General features: G+C 38.7%; 1 protein-coding gene across 1 annotated transcript in view; it reads left to right on the top strand.

Moving 5' to 3' along the window:
* The window catches only part of adgrd2 (adhesion G protein-coupled receptor D2), a 43,898-nt gene that overhangs the window by 32,683 nt on the left and 2,062 nt on the right, over positions 1-9,153 (top strand). Inside the window, exons 21-25 of the mRNA XM_016674188.1 lie at positions 1,192-1,233; positions 1,361-1,414; positions 2,351-2,498; positions 6,311-6,369; positions 7,999-8,029. Coding sequence (XP_016529674.1) covers positions 1,192-1,233; positions 1,361-1,414; positions 2,351-2,498; positions 6,311-6,369; positions 7,999-8,029 — 334 coding nt within the window. The remainder of the gene's footprint in view (positions 1-1,191; positions 1,234-1,360; positions 1,415-2,350; positions 2,499-6,310; positions 6,370-7,998; positions 8,030-9,153) is intronic.

Genomic DNA, 9,153 nt, shown 5'->3' with positions numbered 1-9,153 from the left:
TCAGGGTTGCTTTAAACCCCAAAAGCTTTATCTCAAAGGTTCCTCTAACAAATCCACGTTTCTTCACTATTCTTTATAAACAACCTAAACCTGACATGAGATAAAACACAGCTGTGGATGTAGCAGCTAAAACCAGCCTCTTCCTGTGTTTGTATGAGGGTCCATTAACATCACAACATCAGAACTGAGTTTGTTGGGTTTTAGATTGTATTTTTTTTAATATTATTTTGCCACCATGTAATATCAATTTTACACTGAGGCTGTAAGCAAAGATCCTGGCTGCTTCCAAAAATTAGAGAGTGTGTTTGGATGCACGTGGAGCAGAACTAGCTTCTGAAATCCTGTCTGAAATACAAAAATCAAATGTGTGTATTTATTAACAGAATCACATGTAAAACACAAAATGACTTGTTGATCAGGTAATTAAGAATTTTTGCTGATCCCAGTCTAAACAAGCCTACTGATTTTAACCTTGGGCTGTTAGAAAGTTTGAATTAAATGCTCACATTTTCCCTCAGTGGGAACTTTTAATGCACTCTTGTGCCTTAAAATATTTGGACATATGCATTGCAAGTCAGAAGATTCTTGCCTTTTGCCTTGAAAATAGTTGAAAACAGCCTTTGTGTTATTATCCAACGTCAATTTTGGAGACACAAAAAGGAGGTGAACACTGCAGTCGCTATCAGGAAATATCGCTGCATGTCCTTATAACACAGGTTTTATGGAAAGACCTGAGAATAAGTTTAAACAATTCATAGAAATTAATTCTTCTTTCAAGTAAGAGCCAACCTTGGTGCCACCACAGTTGCATAGCATTGATAGTTGGGTGGAGGGAAAACATTTCTACTTATCTCAATGTCTGGAAGAACTCAAGGCCAACAAATATCAATCCCTGAAAAATAGACCATTTTATAATCTGTCTGCCGAAGATGTCACCTCGTTATTTAAACTTAGGAGATCCATTGTGGACTTTGCTGTGAGCTGAAAACCTGACTCTCCTGAATCCAACTGCAGCACAGCATTGAAGGAAGCACTAATGAATAGGAGTGAATTTGTAGTGAATGCTTTTCTTTTATTAGTGGAGAGAGAAACATAGTTTTGCAGAGGTTTCAACTTGGAATGCTAAATAGAGATATACTGTCAACAAAAGTTTGTTTTCTATTGCTTGTTCATTATTTCTCTTATCCACAGGGCCTGTATATCTTCTTAGTGTATGCTGTTTACAACAGTGAGGTAAGAAGGCATTCAAGCTCATTTTAGAGCTACTGTTGGATCTGCAACTAAATATAAAAAATAAGCTGTGTATTTGTACAATATGTGAGGACAAAAGGAGTGACAATAAAGTCTGAATCTGATTTAGGTGAGGAATGCCATAAAGAGGATCAAAGAAAAGAGAAAGGCTCTGTCTTTCACGGTAAGTAGATCCACAACATCCACACACAGAGCTGTGCGTGTCACATAGCCCTTTATTTATTATTACATAAAATATTAAACTTTATGTTCTTTTCAACATGAAGCAGGTCCTATAAAGAGATATGAATATGACACATCCAGATAATTATGTTGTATTTAGTATGAAAATATGCAAAAATGAAAAATCATTCTGTCCAATTTCAGCTGCCAGGCTGTAAAACACTATCCATAAGGTATCCTTTTCATTATGATTTTTGTTTTAAGATCTACATGGTTTCCCCCTAAAAAACGTGCTAAACCCGGTGTTAAGGGCTCCAGGGCTAACTGTGGTTTTTAACACAATTAAAATATATGCAATTAATTAATTAATTTATTTATTTATTTATTTATTTATTTATTTATTTATTTATTTTTGCTCATATCCCACTGAGGGAAACCCTGGTCTAAAACATTTACAGTCCAACAAAACAGAAAAAAGAGAAGAAATGTGTAACAGAAGTCCTAGCGTGATAGGTGGACGGAGCCTGGTGCTGCGAGGTTGGAGACCTCGTCCTGTTAGGCGACTGGGCCTGGATAATACCCGAGTAAAACGGACAGCAGAGTCCGGCGACGACAGGCGCTTAAATTCCGTAACAAAAGTATGTTTTTATCTTTTTTTTTTTTTTAAATCATTTTCTTTTTTCTTTTTTTCCAAAATCTCTTTCTCTTTCTTTCTGTTTCTGTTTCAATGTCACATGCTGTTTTTATTTTGTTTTTTAATTATGTAAAGCACCTTAAAATGCCTTGCTGCTGAAATGTGCGATACAAATAAAATTTGATTGATTGACTGATTGATTGATTGATTGATTGATTGATTGATTGATTGATTGATTGATTGATTGATTGATTGATTGATTGATTGATTGATTGAACAGAGAAACTGACTTGTGTTTTGTAGAACTGCTCCCAGCCTACCAGCTTCCTTCCCTCCCAAAGGGCTCCAACAACCTCGTGGAGTCGGAGCCCCCCAACCTCCTCCAGCCCAGAAACAAGTGACACCTCAGGACCCCTCAGCTCCACTTCCACATCACTGGTCATCAAGAACGGTATGCTACAAGTAACATGGTCTGGGTTCCATTGATTACTCAGTAGGACGTCTCTGACTGGGAAAAGAACATGTCGGCCCACCAGGGATGACTCCACCAATGTTCAAAAAGAAAAAAAAGAAAATCCCATTTCTTTAGAGAAGACCCAAGAGAGATTTTCTCTCAGGCTAAAAACCATCTTCAGCTGGTGAATTAGGAGGCATGAAAAGGAAAAACTCTTCAGCTTTTAAATCAAACAGTTTTTTAATTGGAGAGCAGATCTGTTTAGAGACCTGGCTGGACTGATCCCTGGGACCATGTGGTTTGTGTAGTAACAACACAACATGTGAACAATATGTGAACAAAGTCTGGAACATGTTCACACATAGTCCTGATGCCACCTGAACATTCAGTGTGTTTTACTTGTTTCATGTGATTTGGAAGCACAAAAAGATGAAAAGTTATAAATTAATAATGATCCATAGTTTACAAGAACAACTTCAAATACAAACTAAAATATGTGGTTCAAAAATAGCTTAATTTTATTAAAGCTTGTTGACAAAATGAGAAACTTATGAGAGAATAGCTTTGCATGGCGCTGCCTTCTGCATTTAGATAAAGAGGTAGTACTATGTGTTTTCCAGGCACATAGGGCCATCTTAGAGCACAAACAACCATGTTACCTCTAGTTTTTATTTAAAAAAAACTGTATATATCAAATGTGATTTAAAAGAAACTTGATTTTGTGATTTAGTGCCTTGAATTTGGCCTTCTGTCTCTTCCAAAATGCTAGTTCTTTCTGAAGCTCCGCCTTCAGGCAGTCATCACAACATGGCTCCTCTATTAAATCCAAAGTTTCTACCAGAGCTGCATTGAGAGGTTGCTCCTATAATGACCTCAGCAGATGAGCACGTACATCAGGTGTTTGCTAATTGCTGCTGGCTAATCTGACATGTGTGGAAGAATCAAGGCCACACTCCAGGTGTGCTGTTGATGAGGGAATAACATTTTAACATGATGTAAAACTAAAAGAAAAAATATATATTTTACATAATACTGCCCCTTTAAGGGCAGCAGCTGAAAAATCTAAAATGTACTTATTTTACCAGCACAAAGTATTGCTACCCATTAATATAAAGTCTTATTAGTCCCAGACTAATAAGACTACTTCACAGAAATGATTCTATGTATCTGTGCTGGATGTTTATGTATTTCCTGACAGCTCTACGTCTTTGTGCTTCACATGTTCTAAATGGTGGAACTTTTGAGTGTGACTTGAAGATTGCTTAAAAGTTTTCACTTCTTTGGTAAAGCCTTGTAACAAAGCAACGAGACAACAAACCTTCAGCTGAGTGTGCTTTTCTCTCTGTACTCTGTACTTAAAAGAATACAACGAATGCACAATAGCTATCTCATATTGAAGAAGCTGAGAAAAAAAAAAAAAGGGAAAGTTTTTTTCAAACACCAGCATTATTGAGCTTCAAAAAGTTCATAATTTACACGACTGAGTCGTATTAAAGCTGGTTTGATATTAAAGATGACATAAGAACTGCAGCAGTAGATTATGGCTCATTAATTGCATGAATATGCTTTGCTTTTCTCTGATGTAGGAAATGCAGATATCAGTTAGTACATTTAACTCTCCTGTAGTTTTTAGCTTATATATAATTGCACATTTATTTCATGCTGCCAGCGCAGTCCAGAAGAGTTTGAATAGTAAAGCTCAAAACGTTGTCATGTCAGCATCAGCTCTTAAAACGCCTAAAAGGTGTCATGGCCTCAGGGCTACCAGCAGATACAGTGTTCAGGATTTAATCTTTTCCATTCTTCCTGCAAACAAAAGAAGAGAAGAATAAGAAGTTTGTCGCTTCAATTTTAAATCAAAATTCTCCAAAAATTCTCCGTCTTTGGACAGGTCAGCAGTTAAAGGTAGGCCTGTTTAATGCTGGTACCTTTTTACTCTATTGCTTTGGCAGTTTGGGCAAAATGTGGATTTATTGGTTTTGTTGAAAATTCAACTGGTGCACCTCAGAGACAGAAGAGCAGCTCTAAAAAACCTTTAAGTCACATCTGAAGACCCTCCATACTGTCTGACTGCGATTCAGATGGAGACTGAGGGCGACACCAAGGGAAACAGCCACAGACCTGAAGTTTGAAATGATCCTTTCATTGGATTAGAGGCTCCAAATTAGATTTCATTACCCACCCTCGTCCTATGTCCATGTTTTATATCAGTGTTCTCTCTATAATAAGTGCCTCAGAAGGTAACAGTGTGTTATCGTTTCAAACCGCTGTTCCGTCTGTCTCAGTCTTTTTGTCCTTGGGCGTTTGTCAGTCTGCCTACAAGGTAGCTTCCCACCATCAGTGTGTGAATGTGTGCACAAATGGGTGAATGACTGAATGTAGTGGAAGGTGCTTTGGTGTCCTTGGACTTGATAAAGAGCTGTAAAAATGCAGACCATTTACCATTTACTGTGCCTCCGGAAAGCATTCACAGATCTTCACTTTTTCCACATTTTGTTATGTTACGGCCTTATTCCAAATTATATTAAATTAATTAATTTTAATTGAAAACTAAGAAATCACATTTACATAAATATACACAAACTGCCATCAAGCTAAAAATTGAGCCATTTCCACTGGTCATCCTTGTGACATCTCTGCGGTCAATTCAGTTGATTGGATTTGATCTTGAAAGACTCATACTTGTCCATAGGAGGTCCTACTGTTAACAGAGCAGGTCAGAGGTCAAACACCAAGCATGAAGTCAGAGGAATTGTCTATAGACCTCAGAGACGGGATGATCTTGAGGCACAAATCTTGAGAAAGATCCAGAAACATTCCTGCTGCTCTAAAGATCCCACTGAGCTCAGCGGCCTCCATCCCTGGAAGTCTGCTGGAAGCAGCAGGACTTTTCCTGAACTGAGTGATCGGGAATGAAGGGCTTTAGTCAAGGTGGAGACCAACAACTTGATGGTCACTCTGTTAGAGCTGAAGGGTTCCTTTGTGGAGAGAGAAGAACCTTCCAGAAGGAAAACCATCTCTGCAGCAATCCACCAATCAGCCTGGATGTTAGCATGACTAGATGAAGGCCACGTCTTAATAAAAGGCTCATGGCAGTGAGTCTGGAGACAGACCTCAGACCAAGAGAAACAAGATTCTCTGCTCTGATGAGACAAAGATTGAACTCCGGTGTGAATGCCAGGCATCATGTTTGGAGGAAATCAGACACAGATCATCATCGGGTCAATGCTGTCCCTACATTGAAGCACAACAGTGGAAGCATCATTCTAAGGGGATGTATAGCAGCAGCAGGAAGTGGTAGTCTAATCAGAATAGAGGGAAAGGTGATAGCAATACACAGAGACATCTTGAATGAAAGCCTGCCACAGAGCATCTTGACCTCAGTTAGGACAACGACCCAAAGCACCCTGCCCAGATCGCTAAGGCTTCAGAACCTCCCTGGGAACGTCCTGGAGGAGGCAAGCCATCTGATAGAACATCTCTGAGATCTGAAAATGGCTGACAGACACCTCCATCCAACCTGAACATGGAGGAGTCAGTTCCCTAAAGCATAATGCATGCGATCACCGGCAATTTGGCACCAAGATAATAAAGTAAATGCATCAGTAAAGGCATGTAGAACTGACAGATTTCATTCTTTTCCTGTTAGACTGTTTACGTTTTAGCTCCTCTTTGTGTTCTAAAAAGCTTTGCTTGTGTTATATTCAGGCTGACTTACTTTTTTTGACCTTGCATAAACAAATATGTGGATCTCGAAAGACAAGCCCAAACATTCAGCTGAAATAAATGATTTCTTCTTATTCTTTCAGAGAGTTTTGAAAAGGAAAGCTTTGTCAGTTTCTCTTTGAGACGTGCATCAGGAAACCAAGTGAGTAATGTTTGGGCCACATTAACATTTTCTAAAATCCTAAACAAAGCAACAACTAAGGAAATTGTTGATTATTTCTTTGTTGTAACAATGCTTCATGGCAGTCAGTCTTATTCCATTGGAAAGCTTGTTTATTTCCTTTTAGATGAAGACATCTTTAGAAGGAAAATGCATTTGTGGACTAAGCAGCAGAGTTGAGTATGTGGACTGCACACAGGAAAAATGCTATAAAATTTGTACTGCTACTGACTAGTTTGGTGTTATTTTTTATGAATAACTAAAACAGGAAGTCATATTTTGAACTTAACAATCTATAATTGGGAATCAGGGGCCTCAGTAGAGGGAAGGAGAACTACAACCATACCTCTGAAGTTTGACCACACAGTGCTGTATGATGGCAGAACCAGTTGCTGCCTCTCATTCTGTGTTTGTGTTGCTTGAGCTGATTCCTCAGGTGTTCAATGGGATTAAGGTGAGATTATCCTGGAGAAAACGTAGCATGGAATGGTTGGAATCTCAGCTGTTCAGACATGATTGACTTTGTTGAGGTTTGAAACATCTGGATCTGATTTTACCCAGTCACTAATGTTTGGCTGTGACGTGTGTAATGCACCAACTCGATGCTATGCTATGACGGTAAACTGAAATTGGATGAGCTGTAAACAACTGTCCCAATAAGAAATCTTAATGGAGCCAGTCATGGCTCCTTGAACTAGTTAGGACATGTTCATTACATTTTTTGCAAATAGTCTTTCTCAGATGATGAGATTTCACCTGGTCATTTCTGTCTAATGGATTATTCAAATAAGTTGCTGATCAGTGTTTACACTTTATACACGTGGAAATGGCTGTGAATTGACCCCGACATGCTGTGACTCTGTCTGTTACCAGGTCTGAACAGAGATGAGATGAGAATGGAGCAGCATTGTGTTGGGGCAACGACCAGGATATGTGGGTCTGGGAGTTAGTCTGTCATGTAGTCCACTCTGTGGAGACGAACACTGACATCTCATCACCATGTCTTTATCTAATGATGACAGCTTTAGTCCTGAAAACCTTCACTGTGAATCTGTAGAAGACTGCCTGTGGTTTCTAAGTGCAGACGCAGCTTTTATCTCTCACTTCTATCTCTGACGTCCCCCATCAAATAGAACCTGGCTTTTCATTTGGAGTTTGCTCAGGGGATTCCTCCACATAATGCTGCAGCTTCTTTAGAGGAACTACATCAATCAGCATGGCAGAGCAGACACCAAATAACCATGTAGGATCTGTGCTTATAGGTCCTGCTGGTCATTAACCAATCAGGTTCCTGACCCTGAGTGTCTGTGCCTCAGGTACCAGAAGCTCAAAGAAACAGTCAGTTGCAGATTATGTTATTTAGCATTAGCCAAAAAGAATTGGCATGTTCTTCATGCACTCAACTCTGTTCCTCAACCCTCTAGTGTATTTTCTTTACAGATGAGGAACCATATAAAGGCAAATAAACAGGATTTTTACCTGTATTGATTGATAAGCCTGAAGTCTTGTTTCAATAAAGAAACAATTGACCACAATGTCCTTAGTTCTTTGCCATGTTTAGAAGTTAAATATGAATACACAATGTTTGTTTGTTTGTTTATTTATTTACAGGTGGTGCAGCTGACTCGGTTTAAGCCATCAGGTACAATATTAGTTTGTTTCAACTTTGTATCAGATGTTCGCACTACACTTTGTAACTTTTGTAAAAATAATATGTTTTTGTACATATTTGTTAAAAGTGTCACCATGTTGTGACAGTGTGTAATGAGACAGTCTGTGACAAGATGGATCTCCTCCCGGAGCTTATATTGTTGTCTGAAGAAGAAATGCACGGCTCTTGACTTTGTCGCAAAACAATGCTCTTACTGATGTTGACTGCAGCTTCATAATCAGAAGATGTAACCTGTGAAAGAAGGGCTAAAAAATGACCAACCTCTTCAGCGGTCACATCTCCAACTATTTTCCAAATATGTATTTTTGGATTTGCAGGGGTGGACCTACCCTTGGCAGTAAGACAGAGTTGACATGTTGGACACTAACACGTTCAACACTAGTGTGACATGGAGCTACTCACTAGACACATTTTGACATTTTTAGTTGCTGTTTTTTTTTTCAGGCTTATAGTCTGAGGCTTAGAATTAGGTGATGAAAATCCTGTCTAGGCTTTTTTGTGGTTTATAATAAAATGCCCACTGTTTCTGGTGCTTTAGCCCTTTATTTGTTGTTGTATGCATTCTGAGGCTTAACTTCCCATCTGGTTGTGATTCAGGAATGGGATCTACTTACATTTGTGGCTGTCCCTCTATTCTTTTTACATTTTAATCAGGAGAGTATTTTCTGCACATGTGAAAATGACTCCTGGTGCACAAGCTTGAGCTTCTCAGAAAACAGATCACACATGTGCAACAAAACTTGACTTCCAATGTCCAAAGCTAGGGTAATGTAAGCTTCCTCAGAGCTGGGGAAGCTTGAGTCAAAGATGGGCTTTTTGTTCACTTGAGCAAACTGGTTTAAATCGCTCCAAGAAATGTAGGAGTGATATGCTTTGTACAAACAATATAAAGAAATCTGAATATAATTTTAATGCACAAATTTGTATTTGATTGTCTCCAGGACACGCCACTGACACTCTCAGTGCTGGTTTGAAACAGGTTTCCAGATGCAAATAATGCGTCTCAAAAGGAAACCTTAACCCTAACCCTCTTAAACATTTCTTTCGTTTTCATGTTTATTGTGCAACTTTTAATATCTAGCAAAGAAATCCTG

This window comes from Poecilia formosa, unplaced genomic scaffold, assembly GCF_000485575.1.
Source record: "Poecilia formosa unplaced genomic scaffold, Poecilia_formosa-5.1.2 Scaffold91, whole genome shotgun sequence".
NCBI lineage: Eukaryota > Metazoa > Chordata > Actinopteri > Cyprinodontiformes > Poeciliidae > Poecilia > Poecilia formosa.
Note: the sequence above shows the minus strand (reverse complement) of the source record. Positions and strands in the feature narration are given on the sequence as shown.